Genomic DNA, 22198 nt, shown 5'->3' with positions numbered 1-22198 from the left:
ACGCGTACTGCAGTGAGGACACTGTCTTCTCTTTTCCTGGGTGTTCAGCTCAATTGTAGCTACTCTATCCATATATTAAATTCCACAATAAAAATATCTGGTCTTCGATTCACACTGGTTGCCCTCTACTGTACCACCTTCATTGCTGAATTTCTTTTAACATGAAAATGCTGTGCAAAATACTCCAAAATTACCCTGTTATTTTCTGAATATCACCCTCCTATTTCTGTGCAACATATGCTTTTTAAAAATGATAGTATCATCATTTTCCATACTATTTTCTAACTAAAGTAAAAGATAAATGATAAGCAAATCCAAAATTGCTTAAAAATCTTACAATAAGTATTGGATTATGAATATATTATTATTTGGAATTCTTAAAAAATTATAAAATGTTAGGGTTTCATGATTAACAAGGGCATCCACTTTAGATCTGAGCACATAGAGTGTGGAGCTCGTTTCCTTTATGTTGAAGCTAATCACGTTCCAATTGAAGGGGAAGAGGAAACTTCCCATTGACTTAGCAGTGAAAGATTCAGCCCTGAGGTAGAACTATGTAATAAGGAAAGATTAAGTACAACAAATCATGCCATGAGACTTTGGAAAGAGAAGGGAAAGGTAATTCAGTAACACAAATAGTTTTATTAAATAATTGTTGCATTCATTTTTTGAGGGCTTAGCTGTGCCTTCACAGAAGAAACACTTTCATGTACTTTCATGTTTTACTTCACTGAAAATGCTGAGAATAAATATATCCACTAGAACGCACCTCATTTCTTTATATGATCTGATTAATGGCTGCATTACTTTTATAGTCATAACAATTAAAAAGATCTTATCACAAAAACTTTTGTTCTGCTGCTCAAGTACAACACATAAAATACAATGTGAAGTGCGTGTATTTATGTAAAGGAGGTGGATTCTATGACAAGCCTTAACCTGTGACAGGGGTACATCAGAGCCTGAACATAGGTTCCTTGTGCTCAGCTGACAAATTTTGATATTTAGGGTAGTGCATACATATGGATAAAGTAAAAGTGAGCTATAGGAATATGACCAGTCAAAATTTACCTTTAAATATGAGTTCCACATATGCAAAAAATTGTATTTGTGGTACCTCATTGCTGATCACATTTTTGGTATCTTAGAGTGTTTCCTAACAAACCTGAGGAGAGGGAAGAGTTTTGGAAGGCTTCCAAACCCAGGTCCCCTACCTCTAGGTATTTAGATCAGCTTTTTCTTCCTCCACTTCTCTTTTCCACTGTTCAGTTTATGCCTGTCTTACCCAAAAGAGAACACTGCTTTTTTTTTTTTTTTTTTTTTTAATCCTGATTGAATAGTCTGAGAGTCTGATTTCCCTTGTATATTGTATTATATGATTGAAAGAAGTGCTCCTATTCCACATGCAGATACACTAAATATTTGTAAAAGGTGTGTATATCTAACAGCAGCCTGCTGAATTGCCTTCTGCTTTTATAAGGGAGCTTAGCCCCTGTTCCCACTGTTTCTGCAGAGAACATTAATCCCTAATTTAGGTAGTCTGGACCATATCTGGGATCAGGAGCCTAACTTTTTGGTTATTAGAGGAATAGAGATGAATTTGGTCCTAGATATACCCTAAATCATTGATTAGTGCATCTTTATAAGTCACTCTGAAGCATGCAAATATTACTATCAACTTCATTTAACTTTCTTTTAGAAAAAAAGACCCAGCTGTTTACCTGTTTGAAAGTAGTCAAGAGCTTTTCTCTGTATACAAAAGATCAGCCATACCATTAAGGAGCATTAATTCAAGGCTGGTCTTTAAGGCTTAGCTACAAGGAAAAGTACAACAAAAAAGACATCATTTGATTTAATACAAAAAAGCTGGGCCATGAATTCACATACATTCTCTTTGTTTGTTATCTCCTAGGTTATTTGAAAGAAGGAACAGTTTACTATGTTTACTTCTATCAGAACAATTTGATTTTGTGATATTATCTCTTACTGAACTATTGGGAATATAATTTCAACAATTATGTCTCAGTGAGGAATGGGGAAGTATGGGTCATTATTGACATTTTATTATTAGTTGTACAGATATTTCTAAATTGGCATATACTTGAACCAGAACATTCTAAAAAAAGACAAGATTATTCCATAATTTGATTTTTCTCTTTAGACTTTTAGATGTTTATATTAAAATTAAATTCCTTGTAATATCAAAGGCGTTTCAAGTGTTCTGAAAACATTTCAGAGGAAATAGTATTTGAAGGAACCAAGATAAATATTCAAACTATAAATGTTAGGTTTGTAGGATGATCCTGAAATGTGTAAGATAGCTGATTGAAGTGGTGGTGATGACATTGAAAACATAGGAAGTAATTAAGAATATTTTTAGCACTGTTATAAGTTGCTAATGCCATATTTCCTTATTTTTTATTACTTTATTATGTTTTCCTTACTTGAATTTTTTCAGACATTCATGATCAGAACAGCAAGAAACCTGTTATGGTCTACATCCATGGTGGATCTTACATGGAGGGTACTGGCAATATGATTGATGGCAGCATTCTCGCAAGTTATGGAAATGTCATTGTTGTCACTCTCAATTACAGACTGGGGGTTTTAGGTAAGTGACTCTTTTCTTTATCACCAATTGCACAGAAGTATTTGATTGCTTAATTTGTCTACTGATTGATCATAGATCCTTGGGCCAGTTTTGTTTTTAAAACAGAATGTTCCTGCTGGTGGATTTTGAACTTTGTTCAATATTTTATGGAAACTGGGCTAGGCTACATTCTTTTTCACAGCTGCCTTCACCTTAGACAAAAATGGCTGGATATTTATAATGGTGTTAGTGCTGATTTATGTTAAATTTGTCATCAGATCATAGTTGCTCTTGACTGAGTGATTAGACAAGTTTTGAGAACTTGTATCTTTTTCTTATTAAAACTTTCTCAATTCCATGTTAAAAAAAAAAAAAAAAAAAAAGAAGAAAATTAATCAAGAATGAGTACTCACCAGTTTCAAAACAGTTGGTAATGGTAGGAAGAGATGAAATGTTACTGTCTATCTGTATGTATTTTTTTTTGTATACAAATTGTTTTTTAGATGTAGAGGTAATACAGACAAAACAGGCTATGTACTCTGATGGAATTTATGTTGCAGGTAATATGGAGTCAAGGGGTTTCAAGGAGTAATGTAAAACTATCTTCCTAAATATAAGGAACTCCATAATCATGAATTATAATATTGAGAGAAATTAATACTCTGTCTTCAAACATAACAAAAGCTACATCTTCTTTGCATTATAAGTATTCCTCTGTCAGTGTTAGACTGAATAACAAAATAACTTTATAACCATGACAATAGACCAAAAATCTTTTCTGCCTTCTCTGTGATTCCAGCTCCTGGATGATTGCATGTACCAGGCTTTTCTCCAAATGAAGGTTTCTTTATTGAAGTTCTACTTTTCCGTAGAAAATTAAGCTAAAAATTTGCTCATAATAACAGCATTAGAAGTTTTTTTTTATCTTAATGAAACGGCATATATTTTGTATAGAATAGCATATAGACTGCTCAAATGCTCTTATTTCCAGCAATTAGATATACAAGGTAAGCTATAGTAATTTTTGTTTGGTTTTTTTTTTTGGATTTAGAATGGCTTTTAAAAAGATTTTTAAACTTGTTTATCTTGATAGCAAAGCAGATTTATATTCTTGGAATATACTGTTTCAGAACATAGGAAACATCTTCTGCTGAGTTACCTATTAATGTGGATAATGTGTTTCAACAATCTTCTAGCTAATCAGAGTGCTGAGAATTTTTTTCTTGTCCCTGATTTTGACTGTTGTTTAAATACAAAAGAGCATTTTTTTCCATGATAGAGTCAGGTTTAAACATGAAGCCAGGAACATAAATAGATATTTTGGTATATTTATGCATGCAATCTTGGTACTCAGAAACACCCCCCAAAAAGAGGGGGCGGGGGGGTGAAGAAAGTAAAGATATAAGTGACAAACTCAAGACTCTTAAAAAAAAAAAAAAATATTGTTGTTGTCAAATTAAGTGTATACCCACGAACTTGATAATAGTTATTTATCTGTAAAAAAGGTTATTTAGTGGATCTCTTAAAAGGTTTTCTTTTGGTTTCTTAAAGCTAATGCTGTTGAAAGATACTGATGATTGTAAGTAGTTTAAAATATTTCATTGTCCAGCTGCCTCATATCAATGTAAATGAAAAAATGCAATATTTTCATTGATGAACTCCTATTTTGTGCATTTATATTGAAAACAAACAAAAAAGGGAGACAGAATGCTGTATTTTTATATTGTGGCATTTAGTAAAAAAGGCACAATGCAGAGGCATTCTTATAAGAAACTGAAAAGTAATAGCTGTGAGGATTTTAAATGTATTAGGAAAAATACAGTGTTGTATTCAGCATTAAATACTGCTTCTCAACAGTGCCAAATGTAACTTTTGAGACACTTTGGAATTTACTTGTGTTATACAAGATCTGTTTGAATAAAAAACCAGAAGATATTCAGAAGATGCATATAGCGCTTAAAAATCAGAGAAATTGTGTTTAATGGGCATATTTCTATTTTTTCTTCTGGGGTGAAATGTAATTGTGACCCTTGAGAACTCATTAAGTTCTGTCTAGACATAATGGAAGATGTTGGGTGAATTCTGTGTATTTTTGGTTTGCTTCGTAAGTAAAAAAAATGGAAGAGAAAACACAAATTTCTTCAGGTAAACAATCAGGTGGAAAACAAACATTATTTATAAGAGTTAAAAAAGGTAGTATAATGATTATGACATACAGTTTGAAGACTGGCAATATTTGTATCCATTTCTTCTAGTCTGGATTATCTTCTTTTTAAAGACATTTGTTTCAATAAAACTGGTGTGTTTCAGTTGCATTTGGTTTGTAATTTTATAGATAAGAGAATACATACAAATCTGATTATGACTTTAATGACAGGGATGTGTAATTCTATCACTATTATCACATCCTGTGATGGAGGAAGTTTCATTGACTTGATCACAATGATGAGATACTCAGGACTCTTTATATGTGTGTGTGTATATATATATATATATATATATATATCTATCTTTCCTTCCTCTGCAAAATGATCACTTGAGTGGACCTGAATACTGGATGTTGTAGTTACCATATTCTGTTCTTGAGGCACATTAAATCATTTTTCTTTCAGTCTATGTTGTGTCATTATCAGCAATAGGTAGAAAATCTATTAGGACCGCATAGGTGGTCACTGGATAATATTAGCCATACAAAACATAGAATCATAGAATGGTTTGAATTAGAAGGGGCTTTCCAAGATCATCCAGTCCAGCCCATCTGCCATGAGAAAGGACATCTTTTACTACATCAGGTTGCTCAAAGTTCCATCCAATCTGGCCTTGAACACTTCCAGGGAGGGGCCATCCACAACTTCTGTGGGCAGCCTCTTCCAGTGTTGTACCACCCTTATCATAAACAGTTTCTTCCTGATATCTAATCTAAATCTACCATCTTTCAGTTTAAAACCGTTGACCCTTGTCTTGTTACTACAGGCCTTGATAAAAAGTTTCTCTGCTTTTTTTCTTACTAGCCCCCTTTATATATTGAATGGCTGCAATAAGGTGTCCTCAGAGCCTTCACTTCTCTAGGCTGAACAACCCCAACTCTTCCAGCCTTTCTTCAGAGGAGATGTTCCAGCCCTCTCGTTAGTTTTGTGGCCCTCCTCTGGACTCACTCCAACAGGTCCATGTCTTTCTTGTGCTGGGGGCCCCAGAACTGGATGCAGCACTGCAGGTGGGGTCTCACCAGAGCAGAGTAGAGGGGAGGAATCACCTCCCTCGACCTGCTGGCCATGTTCTTTTGATGCAGCCCAGGATGCAATTGGTTTTCTGGGCTGTGAGTGCACATTGCCAGCTCATGTCCAATTCTTTCATCCACCACTATCCCCAGGCTCTTCTCCAGGGGGCTGCTCTTAATCCCTTCATCCCTCAGTCTGTATTGATACTGGGAATCACCCTGACACAGGTGCAGAACCTTGCGCTTGGCCTTGTTGAACTTCTCAAGGCTGTCAAGTTCCCTCTCAATGGCATCCTTTCCCTCTAGTACATCAAGTGCACTACTCATCTTCGTGTTGTCCACAGACTTGGATAATGGTGCGCTCAATCCCACTGTTTTTCAAGATGGCTGTGTGCAGTCAATCCTTTTTTTGTATAGAGGGTAACCTCTCACCACCACCTCTCCTTCCTTGCCTGTCCCTTCTGAACAGTTCATAGCTATTGATTGCAGTGCTCCAGCCATGCGATTTGTCACACCATGTTTCAGTGACAGTAATTAGATCTCAGTTTTCTAGCTGCACCGTGGCTTCCAGCTCCTTTTGTTTGTTACCCATACTGTGTACATAGGTATAGAGACATTGGTATATGAGCCTGCATCTGGAATATTGTGTCCAGTTCTGGGCCCCTCAGTTCAAGAAGGACAGGGAACTGCTTGAAAGAGTCCAGTGCAGAGCCACAAAAGTGATTAAGGGGTGGAACATCTCCCTTATGATGAAAGGCTGAGGGAGCTGGGTCTCCTTAGCTTGGAGGAGACTGAGGGGTGACCTCATTAATGTTTATAACTATGTAAAGGGTGAGGGTCAGGAGGATGGAGCCGGGCTCTTCTTGGTGATGGCCAATGATAGGACAAGGGGCAACAGGTGCAAGCTGGAGCATAGGAGATTCCACATTAACATAAGGAAAAACTTTTTCACTGTGAGGGTGACAGAGCACTGAAACAGGCTGCCCAGAGAGGTTGTGGAGTCTCATTCTCTGCAGACCTTCAAAATCCGCCTGGATGTGTTCCTGTGTGATCTACTCTAGGTGGTCCTGCTCTGGCAGGGGGGTTGGACTAGATGATCTTTCGAGGTCCCTTCCAACCGCTGACACTCTGTGATTCTGTGACACTGAAGTTGGGGAATCGACCGTGTCACCTTTTTTAGAGGAAAATGCCCTAATTCATTTGAGGCATTTCATATGTGTTTCCCTGTTGGTTTATAATATATCAGCAGCCTGCGGCTCTTCTCTGTTACCCCAACCTCCATCACCTTCCTCTGCTCTATCTAGTTTAAAGCTCTCCCTATAAGTCTGGCCAGCTTGTTGGCGAAGAGGCTCTTCCCTCACTTGGTCAGATGAATCCCTGCAAAGGAGGCAGCAGCCCAATCACTGGCAGAGTGGGCAGCACCACATGCACGCCCTGCCTTCCTGATCTGCCGCACAAGCTGCCGATGCTGCTCTCAGCCGACGCCATCCCTGTTTGCACAGCCTATTCGCGGTGCTTCTGGTAGCTGGTGTTCCCCATGGGCCAGGTATACGCTGCTTCCCATGGTTTGAACTCACCCCAGGGACCGCTAGCACTTTCCCACTCTCATCCACCCCTCTTGTGAGACCTATTACCTGCTGGCTGGTGCCTCCCCCTCCAGCAGCCCAAGGATGCTGGGGGCCTAGAAACCCCTGCAGACATCCCCTGGGGACCTGACAGCCCTCACACTGCTCTTGGCAGGAGGCAACTGCTGCTGCTGCTGCTGCTGCTGCTGCTGCTGCTAGTGTCAGTTTCCCGAGGTTTAAACTGTGAGAAGATATCCCAGTTTGAGATCCTGGGAACGAATTGGTAACAGTGGTTACGTATGTTTAAGAAAGCCTGGATTTTGGAAATGGATCCTCACAGATGAAGGAAAATGAAAATAGTTAGGGTCCACTTACTTTACCTGACTATTCTTCACTGAGTTTGGCCTTAAGAAATATTTATATAGCCATGAAATATTTCTCAAAGTAAGAGAACATAAACTATATGGGTTTCTTTTACTGTCTTCTCATGTAATATAATTTTAATTTTATTTAATGGAATCTGTGATCATCCTATAACTTAGTACTAAGTCTCATGATTGGAAAAGACACAACACTGCACCCTTTGAATTTTAAAACCAGGTTTTAGCAGGCATCATAAAGACAAGGTTTCTCCATCTTTTATAGGTGAAAGTCTGATTGCCTGTTGGCTATGACTGAGATACTGAAAAGTCTAATCCGACGTTAACCAGAAAGCGGGCATCCTAGACAGAAAAAAAAGGCTTACATTGTTGTAGCTGTAACATGGTGACCTTCGAGGTTATAAAACTTTTTAACTGGGTGATACAGACAAATATCTTCATCTTTATCTTTTTTTATGCATCTGGCTAAAATATAAGCCTTTAGATTGTGCACTGAACAATAGTTATCTATAACTCCAGAATACAGAAGAACACATTTCCTCTCCATCTTGGAGGACTGCAGAGCTGCTCTGGGAATAAGTACCCTGTCTCACTCTCTCTTTCTTTGTGTTCAAGTAGCACCATGGCAAAATAGCAGGCAGCTGGGCTCAAGACTTTCAAACTTTTTAATTATCCCTCTCTATCCTTTGAATAAAAGTACTTCTGGAATTATTCTTCCTGAGATTTCTAGATCCCCAAGCATGTGTGCAACAATAATATGGATTGTTGTTGTTATTTAAAAGGCCATATTTTCCCTTTGAGTATAAGTTTCCATTTATCAAAATGTATTCCATGGATAGGATACTTTGGGGAACAATAAAAGAGAAAGATTCAGCTTTTCCTTTTCCTTATTGTAGTGGGTGCTATTCAAAAAGTGGAGTGCTGTGGTGCTGTGTTTAATCCTTGTGCTCTTGAGGGTTTGGAAGGAGCCTACCTCTGTCCTGCTCAGCAGTTTCTGTTCCTACTCATACCGCACCACGGTGACAACTGAAGATACTGCTGGAGCTAGAGGAAATCACTAACTTGTCCCAGTGCAAGACAGTGCTCCTGTATCTTGATAAATTCAACACTGTAACACACAGAAGTACTAAATCCTGCTGTCTCTCCACTCCCACCTCATGCTTTAAGCACTGTGTAGGATGATAGTATTTTTTATAATAAGTTTAACTTACTCAACAGTTGAGGTGATTTTTCAAAATTTCCAAATTATATAGGGAATTATTTGATTGAAATAATGGAAATTCCGCAGAGTGGGAGGATTAGGCAAAATTGATATCCTGATGCAAAGAATGTTCTAGTATTACAGAAAATGGGATGGTTTGAACAACCTGACTCACTCAGTCTAGGTACTGCTCAATTCCTCTTCATTATCTACATTCTTAGTCTTCATGGATATGCTTTAAGAAGAAGCAACGTCTTTCCAACCTAGCTATAAACACTGGTTTAGTGCCTTTTTCAGGATTATGTTGGCAGGAAAAATACAGAAGAGGAATTTATATTTATTATTGTTTTACAGTGACATGACCTGCATTGTCTGTCTCATGGTGAGACTTCAATATGCTGAATCCCTGTTTAGCTTGTGTAACGATAAAAATTAAATCTGACAAATCAGCCTTCTTCCAAAAAAAAACCCCAACAACCCAAAATAATAAAACCAAAGCTCCAAAGCCCTAGCACAATTTCTTTATGCAGTTAAATTCAGTCATGGTGTTATACACGTTGAAGAAAAAAAATCTTCAGCAATCTTCAAAAAAAAGTTACAGTAATCAAATATGAACTTGGTGTTCTTGAGTGAGCTATTAAAGGCAAAACTAGAGATGAAGTCTAGAAATATGAATCAGGTATTTCAGAAGCCAGAGTTAAATGAAACATCTACTACACTGAATGAGATGCACTCAGAGTTCAAAATTGTAAAATTGACTTAGCATTTCCGAGACCACTTGCAATTTAGTATTTTCTTCCTCCTAGAATTCGAAATCATGCAGATAAGAATAAGTCTATCTCTTATCTATCTCCTTTTTGGCAATAACCATCCATTTCAAGTACTCTGTCTGAAAAGGCTGGACTTCCTTTTAGTAGAAATTACTTCCATGTGGAATTATAGCTATCTATAAGTGATCGTATTAGGCAATATAGTATAAATTAGAGTTCAGTTTACAAGGATGCTTAGTACTTCTGTGAGTTACTGAGAATGTTGGCTTTCTTTACTTCACTGAGTGCCTGGTTTGCAAGTTAAAACATCAATGCACTGAAACAGTGTATGCTATAAATGAACTTTTTCCATGTGAAGGTGACAGAGCACTGGAACAGGCTGCCCAGAGAGGTTGTGGAGTCTCCTTTTCTGGAGACATTCAAAACCTGCCTGGACGTGTTTCTATGTGACCTACTCTAGGTCCCTTTCAACCCCTATCATTCTGTGTTTCTGTGAACTGCTTAAGATTTGACTAACCATTGTAGGTCTCTTCCAACTGAACTATATTCTATTCTGTTCTTTCCTATTCTTTTCTGTTCTGTTCTATTCTAGTTCTGTTCTATTTAGTGTTAATCAAAACAAGTAGTATACGACCTCATGAGCCAGCTCTTTCATATTGACAGTGTACAGTAGTCTACAATACATTGAATTTTATCTTCACTAGTGTAACTGTTGTACAGAATGACTCTGCATTTTAAATTCAGACATGCAGGTATCTGTTCCCTTTGTGCCTCCAGACATCCCTCCTGTACCTCCAGTGCATGTGATTCCACTAGTACAGGAAACATAAAGGTGATCTCCTGGTAGAAAAGGCTGGAGGTAGGTTAGTACACATGGGAATGACCCAGGAGATGGAGTGTGCTAAGTAAATCACAGTTCCATGCTTACATAGGAAAGGAGGTTTTTTTAAGCTCATTTTACCTTATAGTGACTGTTTGCATTGCTGAAGCCGCCACAAACTTCACACATTGCCTCACCTACATCTCTAAGCTTCATGCAGAAGACTTCCTGGCCAGTTTCATCCCTGGCCTGACTTCTTAGTTGGCCAATAATTGTGTCACCTAATGCCAGTTGTCGTAGCTGATTTTCTAATTCAGTGGAACTCCTAAATTCTCAGCAATGACGCATAAGTGTTAATTCCATTGCTATCAAGACATTTTTGTAGACATCAGAACTATGCTCGTTGTTAAGTTTTTATAAATTGTTATTTTTTGTAAATCTTAACTTTTCTCTTATTTTAAATTTATTTTTAAGTCACAGAAATTGTATTTGTGCAAATGCAGCTGATAAACTCCATCCATATCCTGTTGGTTTTGGACTGTCATGTCACTACATCTTCTGTTTCAAACATCAGAAGTATGTAAGTTACAGTGTCATCAGAAGCTATGTGTACATTCATAGAGTTTCTAACATTAGACATGTTCCTTTCGTAAAGTGAGTGCACAGTACCACTGTGATTGTCTCACAATCACAAATGCACTTGATAACTTGTTCTGCGCACATATGGTTTACTTTTATAGCATCTGAACTCCCAACAAGCTTAATTTCTGTATAATTCTGTAGTAAGGGTCAAGTATGGACATTCTTGAAATGCGATTGTCAAAACTGGAATTTAGCAAGAACCTTTTGTCAGAGAGTTCCTCTTACCTAAACGCAACAAAATCTGCTTCCTTCAGGCTTGATGGATTGTTCTAGCTGCTAAAGCATGCTCTCAGAAAATTATTTTTATCATAGCTTATGTAGTCAAACAGAAGAAAAAGCTACCAAACAATGTAATAGAAGTAAAAAAGGCATGATTTTTAGGTAATTTACTGTGTTTAGGTGTGTAAACTGTGTAAGCTGATGCTTGTTCATCACTCTGAGCATACTTTTACTTTCAAGAACATTTTGTGTTAACTAAGATTTATAATAAATTCTTTTAACAAGTTTGTCCCTACTCTGTGAAAGAATTAGAGGTTTGGGGTTTGAGATTATATACTTATGCTGGTATTTAGTCAGTGCAAGAGTGTCGTGATTTAATAAAAATCTTCAGAATGTCTCTTTTTTAAGACAACTTTTTGTACTGATGTTCAAATATGGATGGAGTATCTGAACTTTAGATGGACAACAGTGAGGACTTCTGTGTCTTTATCATATGTGATGGAAACCAAATCAAATGTTGATACTTTAAAAAAAGCAGACTGATCTCCTGCTTTAGCTGCTTCCAAAGGAAGACTCAAATGCACAAAGTGCTGCTCCAATTATTGTTACAGGAGTGTGTTACATGCAGTTTTGAAAATGATATAAAATCATTTAGAGTCTTACAAACTAAAAAGCTATTTTTAAAAAACATCCTATGAGGTTATCTGTGCAAATGAACTACAGTGAAAATATTAAACATACTTGTATAGTAAACATAACTTGTTCGAATCTCTATAACTCATTTGAAACTCAGAAACATTTAGACACAATTTTGTGAGATATACTTTTATGTAATAAAAAGCTTATTTGGTAAGATTTCTGAACATGATAAAACATGTATGTATCAGCGAATCATCACATTGACTGATGGTCAAAATTCTGTTTTCATGATATATTTTAATATTAAGTTGAGTTTTTTTATGTAATTCATGTAAATTTTGTGGGGATTACATAGGTAATCAGTTATACAAAAGACATGCTTTCATAAAATGTAAAGGACATTTTTACTGAATCTTATGTAAAGAAGTGTTGAATCTCTAGTCCCTATTTTTTTCTTTGATATTTTGAATTCCTCATATTGTTACTGATACTTAAAATATTTACATTAATGAGTGACCAATTGACACTAAATGGGAACATGCTATGGGGTAGTTCTAGTTTACTTAGTTTATATTTCTTAGTATTGCATACATGTAGAAGCATGGCAGTCAACACTTGAACATTTCTGGCAACATCAAGGTAAGTGTCACTCTACCGAGATTATTTATAACAATGTTATGAATTGAAATGTCACTATGAAAATGTGACATTTTTTTCATAGTATGTATTAATGTAGTTATTAATTCAGTAATTACTTTTCTTCTCTGTAATAACACTGACAAGTAAGAATTTCCTTCAGTGTCATTTATTTTTGAAATATCATGCTTTTACATGATTTATCTATATTTTCCCATTAATTCTTAATTCCTTCCTTGAAACTGTGTAGTTTTATACTTACTTGGTCAGTAATCATTTCATATTAGTCCTATGCCTCTTAAGTTGTGAAGAAAAACAAACAGGAATTATTATTTCAGAATTTGCAGACATGCAACAGTGAAAATTTGTGCTTTACTTTTTTTGTTTTGGTTTTTTTTTTTTTTTTTTAGACTGGAACTGTATTTAAGGGTCGTTTCAACTTGTTAATACTGAATGGAGCTTTTACCTGAAAGTTTGCAAGAGATCAAAGTTAGGGTCAAATTCCATCCTCATATATACCTATGAAGTAGGCTGAGTGAATTAAAGCTTGGAGAACAGCCTGGCACTTGTTGTTCATTTTTTGTATTTGACTCATGCATGTTATGTTAGTACAACAAAATTCAGAAATTATCTCAATGACAGTCATAACCTGGTATAACCTGAAAGTATTGCCTTACTGCCGTTGCCTTAATCGCTGATAAGGATCGTTTAGGTTGGAGAAGACCTTTGAGATCATCGAGTCCGAAGAAATGAATGAATAAATTAGCCAACTGATTTTTCTTTCATGCTTGTCTAAGCCTGTGATGGCCAGCAGGCAGTTGTGCAGGACAGTTTGTGGTAGGAACTTAGAACTTGCTGACCACATTGTTGTTCTTTTTCTTCCCTATGCAACTAATATTATTTTTTGCAGGAGTTAATCTGAATAAAGTTTGCAGTTAGAGGAACTCTAAAAGAGGTTGGAAGCCACAACACAGCACAGACTGGAGTGCATACCATAAGGCATGTAGAGCTGAGCTTGCATTTGAAAGTGACAAGTTGCTCATAGCAACTTGCATGAAAGCCCATTTCCAGCTACATTTTTTAAAGGCTTACTGGCAGCTGTCAAGTTTCTTATTAAGGCTTTTATTGAAATCAGGTGCTGCTTAGGTTTGATTGGTATTTTCATTTGCCTATACCTTGTAAACAGTGATAAAAAGTCTTACAAAAACCCCATAAATTAGATAATTATTTTAGCAGTTAAGGAATTATAATGTCCACAAGAGAAATTAAAAAATGTTGAAAAGAGACTGTGGGAAATCTGAAACACTCAAGAATGTGTGCAAGAAATCTTTGAGTGGAAAGGCAGGACTTCATTGTTTTCTTTTCTTTTTCTTCATATTCTGGAGAATCAAGTCAGTCGGAACATTGGACTTTCTTTATAATGCTGTTCATATCTATGAGTTAGAATTCGTGGTGGGATAAATCATAAGAACTGGATGTTGCCCGTAATGTCCATTTCTCACTTATTTTTCTTTTAAAAATTTCTTATACAACATACGTAAGTTCTCTTGTCAGCTTGGATCATAGGATTTTCGTCATTGAAATCTGAAACTTTACACTTGACTTCATGTCAGTCAAAAGAAGGTGAAAGATTTGGAATGCTTTTATATAATAGAACAAGCATAGGGGAGAAGGAAGAGTCCACCTGTAATTTAAAACATTGTCGTAATATGGGTGTAAAATATTTTCACAATATTTTTTAGATTCTCAGACTTTATCAACTCTAATTTAGAGCATCAGGCTGAAATGCAATGATGACACAATGACAATACATACATTGCTTATATTGTATCTTACTATAGAAAAAGAACTGTGGATGAAGTTCTAAGAGCATTGAAGTCAATAAGAAATTTACTGTTGAACTCAAATAGGTCAAGATTTCAATATATTTAATCCCTTTATTTCATAAGAAGCCACCAGCATGGTAGTCTGTATTTTTAGGTGGAGTTTTGTATAACTTCCTCAAAAGTATAAATATACTATTATAAAGATTCTGGCTGACTAAAAGACATACATGGTAAATCTTTCATGTTGTATGAAATCCTCCATGATTGCAGGGGGTTGCAATATTTTATACAGAAATTAGAAGGAAAAAAACTGTAAAGTGTAACTCAATTAAACCATCCCTTGGAAATACGCCTGATAACAAAAGCAGAATGGCAAAATTGCATGTGACATAGCTGATAATGTCAGTATGATGCTCATGAGGAGGCAGGGGAGCATTGTGCAATGGTTCATAGACTTAAAATTGCATGATTGCACCAACCAATGAGGTGTACTCTTGGAAGGATAGCACAAAACAAATGCATTTTTCCTGAATTATTTCAGACCTCCATGTCATTCCTTGCAATCACAGACTGACTGGCACTGAAGGATCAAAATATGTTTACTGCTTTACAATACCCTATCAAGTCTCATCTCTGTTGTCCTAGCCTCTATATGAATATACAGTATACAGAGCTAAAAATATGCTCCCTGTGTGTTTTGGGGGCTTCCATTTCCAAACAGATAATGAATGTTTTGCTTTAATAGCTCCAAATACCTGTATAACATACCTGAGTATATGGAATGAAGAAAGCTTTTCCTGGTGATGGATGCTAAGTAGGTAAAGGTTAGCAGCTGAGACAGGCCATAAATTTTCATCTTTTCAGTTCTGCTTTGTAATTGAAAATTACAACTTATTAGGGAATCAAAATAATGTGTTCTTTTGGCATTCATTAGTGCCAGGTCTCCTGTGATAGGACTGGTTCATTTAGAGCTTATATTTATTAGGAGAATGTATAGCAATGCAAAATATAATAAAATTACTGTTGGAAAAGTGGGAAGTCTTATAACAGGCAAAAAAATAGTTTCAGAGTTTTCCATTTTTATTTGTTTCCCCATTTCTCACACCATCTGTTGATGTATTATGTATTTTACCTAAAACTAAGTACCCACTTTGAGATCTAGGAAAGGGTAAAATAAATGCTTATACTATAGCAGAAATTAAGAGAATAAAACCAGAAGGAACATAGGTTTCTTCACTGATTTGCATAAAATCAGGTCTAAACATGTAAAGAAAATCAAAACCAATCTCTGTAAGTATGCTGCAGAAGTTTCTGTTTTCTGTTAAAATATAAAACCAATGTTAAACATTTATTCAGGTATATGACTTTTTTGAAACAATATCATAAGTATGATTTTCACTTTTCATTTGTGTTCCATGTATAACAAATAATGTCTGATTGTAAATATTTGTGCTCTGTGACAATATTTTTATGTTTGCATAGCGAGTAGCTACCTAACTCCCTCATGTCTCAGTTATAATCTCATCCATAACTGAGTTCCTATCAAAATGTATTTCAAACCAGTAGAAAGGTATCAAATAATACATTGATTTACACAGAAGATTGTCCACCTCACAACCAGTGACAGATTGAGATGAATTAATCATGACAAAAATTTCATGCCCATATACTTTCAGTGGAATTCCGTTTGTCCTAGCAAGAAATAATCAGCGAAACTTTTGTTTCATTAAGAATTTTTTAGGGAGAAATATCACCATTAAAGCTTTATGCCTTTGGTGCTGATGACTTAGTTGCTGTAAACTTTTAGGAGATTTGACTGTGAAGCTTCTTAACTTACGTATATCATTTTTCTTTTACTAAAGAAATTTCACCAGGATCCCTGTTTCTTGGACAAAGGGAAAAAAATCCCAAAACCAATGAACCAAAAAAAACCCCACGCTCTCTGCCTATCAGTTTTATTTTTCTGTGGGAAATAGGAGAAATCAAACACATATTCTGCCCTAGACCCTTAATTGTTTTTCATCAAGGACTTGGATTGATCCTTGATAAAAATACAAGGAATTCGATTCTGAATATCCTTGAATAAAGGGTAGCTTACAGATGTTGTGCTCCCAAAATAGAAGAGAGAACAAGCTATGACTCATAAAGTCCTAATTTCATCTCTACTCTTTTCCCTTGCTCTTGGGGGGAATTACATTGCTTCATTTGGTGACTTCTCAAATAAGCAGAAGATTTCTGTTTTCTTCTAACCTGTATTGCAGGTTGATAAATGGGGCAAATCTGTTTGTTCATAGTAGTAGAGTGATAGGAGGATAATTGCTTTTCTCCATACAACCATAACCAGAATCTCTGGGCGTGATTATCCAATTTACATCACAAAGTCTGAGGAAGGAAACATCTTTCTGATGACTGGTTTATCCAATGCAATGGCTGTCCTTTTCTGTGACTGCAGCTCCTAAATGTTAATGGCACAGAAATTATTAAAGTATGAAGAAAAAAAGAGCTTCCCTCTGTTGTGCATGAGACTGAGAGCTGTCAGAGTATCATCAGTCAGATTGGCACTGACAGATCCAGGGACTTCTGAATGGCTTTGCTTTCATACCTTATAATGAAGATACAATAGATCTTCCAGCTTGCAATCTGCCTGCTCAGAGCTCATGACTGTTTGCATCTGTTTGTGTGGATGCACATGGTCTCTACAGTGCCACGCTCACCATTTTTTTTCTTTCAGAAATGGTCTCATCTTCATTGCAAATGCTAAAAATGTTTTTAAAGGGAAGACATTTTAATCACTTGTCTTGGTGCATGTTTGCTACTTGTCAGAAATGCAGAGTTTAAATCACTTAGCTATTTTATCAGGAAATAAAAATGGGACCTTTGTGAAAAACCTATGGACTTATTTATTTGATTAGAATAGAATGGAACAGAACAGAATATTTCAGTTGGAAGGGACCTACAACAATCATCTAGTCCAACTGCCTGATCAGGGCTGACCAAAAATTAAAGCATTGTCCAAATGCCCCTGAAGCACTGACAGCCTTGGGGCACCAACCACCGCTCTAGGAAGCCTTTTCCAGGGTTTGACCGCCCTCTCAGTAAAGAAATGCTTCCTAATGTCCTCCTCTGGTGCAGCTTTGAACCACTCCCATTGATCCTGTCACTGGATCCCAGGGAGAAGAGATCAGCACCTCCTTCCCCACTTCCCCTCCTCAGGAAGCTGCAGAGAGCAATGAGGTCGCCCCTCAGCCTCCTTCTCTCCAAACCAGACAAACCCAAAGCCCTTAGCCTCTCCTCACAGGACATTGCTTCCAGTCCTTTAACCACCTTTGTTGCCCTCCTCTGGATGCATTCAAGGACCTTGCCACCCTTCTTAAATCATGGGGCCCAGAACTGCGCACAGTAGTTGACGTGAGGCCCCACCAATGCTGAATACAGCAGGACAATCACCTCTTGTGACCGGCTGGTTATGCTGTGTTTGATGCACCCCAGGGTGCAGTTTGCCCTCTGGGCTGCCAGGGCACGCTGCTGACTCCTACTGAGCCTGCTGTCAACCAGCACCCCCAGATCCCTTTCTGCAGGGCTGCTCTCCAGCCACTCCTCTCCTCATTTATACTTGTGATTTTTCCTGTGATTTTAGTCAAGGCCTAGTTGAAATGAAAGCTAATTTTGCTGACATCTTTATAGTGCCTACTGAAGCCAACTAGCCATGCCCGTGTCTGACAAAAGAGATTCAAACCTAGCTACCCTTCTACTTTTTTATGAGTGTTGATGATTTCTTTTATCTCTTAGGCTCCTTTATGAATTCATTTAATAAAAATCTATCTTCATAGGGAATATTTTTATTAAAACACAAGAGATTGCCCCCCCCCCCATATGACCTTCACAGAGGGTATGTACACTTAGGAGAAAATATTCTAGTGATTTACTTCAAACACTATCTTCTGAAAGAGAAAATTTATAGAGAAGAAAAAAATCCTTTGTGCTTGCCTGCTAAAATAACACAGAGCTTGAATTATTATTTCTTCTTCATAACTGCATTCAATATATTCAGTAACCTGTGGGACAAATTTTTCTCACATCCACGATTAAATCTTCCTGCTGTTCAAATCAATAGGACTTTTACCTTTCAATTTAAGGCATCCAGTTTTCACCTTCAGATTGTTTTCCTTAAAAGGCAACATCTCCTACTGCAGAGAAGTTCTTCCTTTCATTTGAATGACTTGACTCTGTCATTTGCAAAGATAATAACAGGAAGCAAATCATTCAGATAAAGTATGTCACTGTGGTAATCAGTTACCTATATAGCTGACTCATCAAGGACAAATTGCCTGCATCTTAGTATCTGTCAAAAGATGGTACCTAAAAGAAGAATATATTAAAATTCCCGTACCTGGAAACATCGTTTATGTCATCTCAATGAGGAAGATTTACATTTAGAAACATAGACAGACAAGTAACCACAGACGTTCTAAATTGGTGACATTTTACCCTTTCAACTTTTTTTTTTTCCTGAAGGCTGTACTCAGTGTGCATGCCTTTGATATACCCTGCCTAAGGGAAATTAAACTGATGGCTTAGGGAAATAATACATAAAGAGGTACTGTTTTAGAAATTCTAGTGAATCATCTATGCAATTTTCTGTTTATAAGAAGAAGTAAACAGAAGACAGGATAAGAAAAATGAGGCATAGAAATGTTGGTCAGGTATTAAGATAGTGATTTGTATATAATAGAATATATATTACTTAGGAAACAACTGAGCCTCTTCCCTTTATTGGTAAAATGAAACATGCTCACTGTTGTTTACAGGAAAAGTAAGACTGCATAAAATTTTCTGAGCAGGGTCTGTGGTTAGTCTGATCACTACCACACGGCATTAGTTAATAATGTAATCAAAGCAGACTGTTTCAGCAGAAAGTTCCTGTATGCAAGAGTATGATTACAGAAGTTAGAGTGTGCTCATCATGCTGTTAAGCAAATTAGGATTTTCTGACTTTCATTTTTTGAATTTATAAGGACAACTTCAGGATGAGCTTGAACTATACCAATTTTCAAAGAACTACATCCAATTTAGTATGCTGTAAGTTTTCATTCTAAATAATTGTTTTCATGTGTCCTGTTTTATTTTTCCTTGATACTTCCCAGAAATAGAATAATCAATCAAAAATAGTTGACAAGGTCAACATCCTACTAGTGGCAAGGCTAACCTGCAGAAACAAATTTGGTTAAGTTGCGCAAATCCGAAAGAGGATTTGTCCTTGTAACTTGAATCCTGAATACATCGATTCTTTTAAAGGATAGAAAATGGCACAATTCCCTTCATGTTTAGGCATGCAAGACAATAGTTGAAAATACTTACAAAATGTATGGGAGATGTACTGGAAGGGCTATCAGAACTTCAGCTTGAAAAAAAAATTATTAGGGAAGCAGCGCTTACAGAAAAAAATTACTTTTAATTTCCTAGAATGCCTTGTGAGCTACAGTTTAGGGGGTGACCCAGAATTCTGAACATTAGACACTCAAATTAAAAATTTGTCACATATATACTTCTATTGCTTTATAGTGATTGTGAGGTGGAATATTATTAAATAGCTGCAAATAAAGTTTACTCTTCAAGTAAAAAAAAAAAAGTGTTTAAAGAAGCTTATTTAAGCCAAACTGTGACATTTGTACATAGCTCAGGAAATAAGTATTCGAAGTACATCATCTTAGATAAAACTGTTCATTTACTGAGCTTCCTCACAGAAAAATGTGTGTATAGTCACATTGAAAGTAAGCAGAAGTAGTGAGAATGCAGCAAGAGGCAATAACTTCATAAAGACATTCAGAAGATCAATGATGAATTCAAGAATACAAGTCCCATTCTTAGAATCCCAGGATAGCATGTTCTGTAATAGGCAATGACTATTTAGGAACAGCTGCTATATAAACCTTCAACATGATGAACACATCAGGTATGGACAGAGTCAATTCTACTAAAAGAAAAAAGAAAATAAGATTTCAGCGTGTTTATTTTGCTTTTAATAAAAGGATACCTAGGTGACCTTTTCTGCCATATGGGAATATTTAAATCAACAAGAAACTAGTTTAAGGTGATTTTAATTTTTGTCAATAAAAGAAAATAGAGTCCTTTAATTTCACAGAAAAGGATTTTTTTTTTTTTTTTAATGTTTCTCTGCCTTTCTCCCTTCCTGTTTGGTTACTGAATAGAAAATAAAATATTTTCTTGAGCCTCCCCAGTCTATTTTTCAAAGTGTAATGCGTAAGACTGATGCTTATCTGAATCTGAAAAATTTGTCTACAAAATTAATAAAAAATGTGTAAATATTGCCACACTTTTAAATAATAAGCCTTCATTACTTTAAACAGTCATACATTTTTTAATTAAGAAAATCCACAATTTTGGAGAAATTACAGGTGTGACTGTTATATAATTTCTTAATAAATATGCTCTAATATATAAAGAGCACATTGCTTCTGGAAAATATGGACTAGTGAAAAAAACTCCAACCTTTGGCATATCTCTTCTGGACCTAAATTGTAACATCTTTTACGTTTTTATCTTTCAGAATAGGATAAAGTTGCCAAGCTGAATGCATGGTTTACAGATACAGTGATTATTAAAATACTGACCATTTTAAAAATATTTATAGCCAAAGGAACAGAGAAGCAGTGAAGAACGTGTTGACTAGATTGTTAATTTCTTCTGTACTCTTTTTACATTTTTTTTCTTTTTAAATTTTACACAGTTCCCTAATTTTCTACTACAGTCGAAATAAGGTCAAACATTTCTAATAGCAGCTGTTACAAGAAATTTCTTCTTACATGGATGTTTCCCTAGGGCACTGACTCTTTTCTGTGTCCTATAAACCAGGAGATTTTCCTGATTAAATATTGAAGCATCTGGCACTAGTGCTGAAGATAACAATTTGTTATATTGTAGGGCCAAGAAATTACTGAATGCCAACAAGTATTCCCTATTTGGAATCAACCAAAAATACAAGTACTCAAGGAACATTTTTGACACTATTTACTGTTTAGCTTAGGGAAAAAAAAAAATCTGGTTCCCCCACCCTTAAAGTGTAAGAATGAGATCTTGTGTAAAGCCAAAATTCCTGATTCTTGATTTTTTCAACATACAGTCGTTGCTCTGTTATTCTGTATATTTTGTTGTTGTTGTTGTTTGCAGCTTTAATTAAAAGTTTTAGTTTGGTTATGGTTTTGTCTGAAAATTTCAAACCATATGAAACGCTTGCTGACTTGGAAACCCGTGTAACAGTCTTTGAACACTGTATTTTTCCTGTTCCCATTTCCCTTCTGATGATAGATTAAGATACAGGATGGGGATGTGGGAGAACTTGCCTTGAACTGTATAATGAGTAAATCAGAGATAAAGTTCCCTCCTTTAACGTGTTCTAGGAAACATGCAGCTGTGGGCTGAGAGAAAGCATTTCACAGATCTGATTGAAAACAGTTTCTGCAAATGATACCTGTAAATTTCAGTGAACTTATCCATTTTACCTATGGCTACATAGAGGTGGCATAAGTAAGAGAACAGGAACGTGAGCTGGTGTATTGCAGCCTGAAGTTTAAAACAATTATGGAAGTAATAATCAGAGTTCCATTCTCACATGTTTTCAATACAATAAATATGAAGTCACAGTATCTCTAAAAATAATGATGAATATATCAGA

At 36.1% G+C, this 22198-nt stretch overlaps 1 protein-coding gene across 2 annotated transcripts in view; it reads left to right on the top strand.

The window, feature by feature from the left end:
• The window catches only part of NLGN4X (neuroligin 4 X-linked), a 126287-nt gene that overhangs the window by 44729 nt on the left and 59360 nt on the right, over positions 1-22198 (top strand). For both annotated transcript variants that reach the window (XM_086479670.1, XM_086478894.1), the window contains one exon: positions 2459-2611. In XM_086479670.1, the coding sequence (XP_086335796.1) occupies positions 2459-2611 (153 nt within the window). The remainder of the gene's footprint in view (positions 1-2458; positions 2612-22198) is intronic.

The sequence above is a fragment of the Leptosomus discolor genome, chromosome 1 (genome assembly GCF_034619465.1).
Source record: "Leptosomus discolor isolate bLepDis1 chromosome 1, bLepDis1.hap2, whole genome shotgun sequence".
NCBI lineage: Eukaryota > Metazoa > Chordata > Aves > Leptosomiformes > Leptosomidae > Leptosomus > Leptosomus discolor.
Note: the sequence above shows the minus strand (reverse complement) of the source record. Positions and strands in the feature narration are given on the sequence as shown.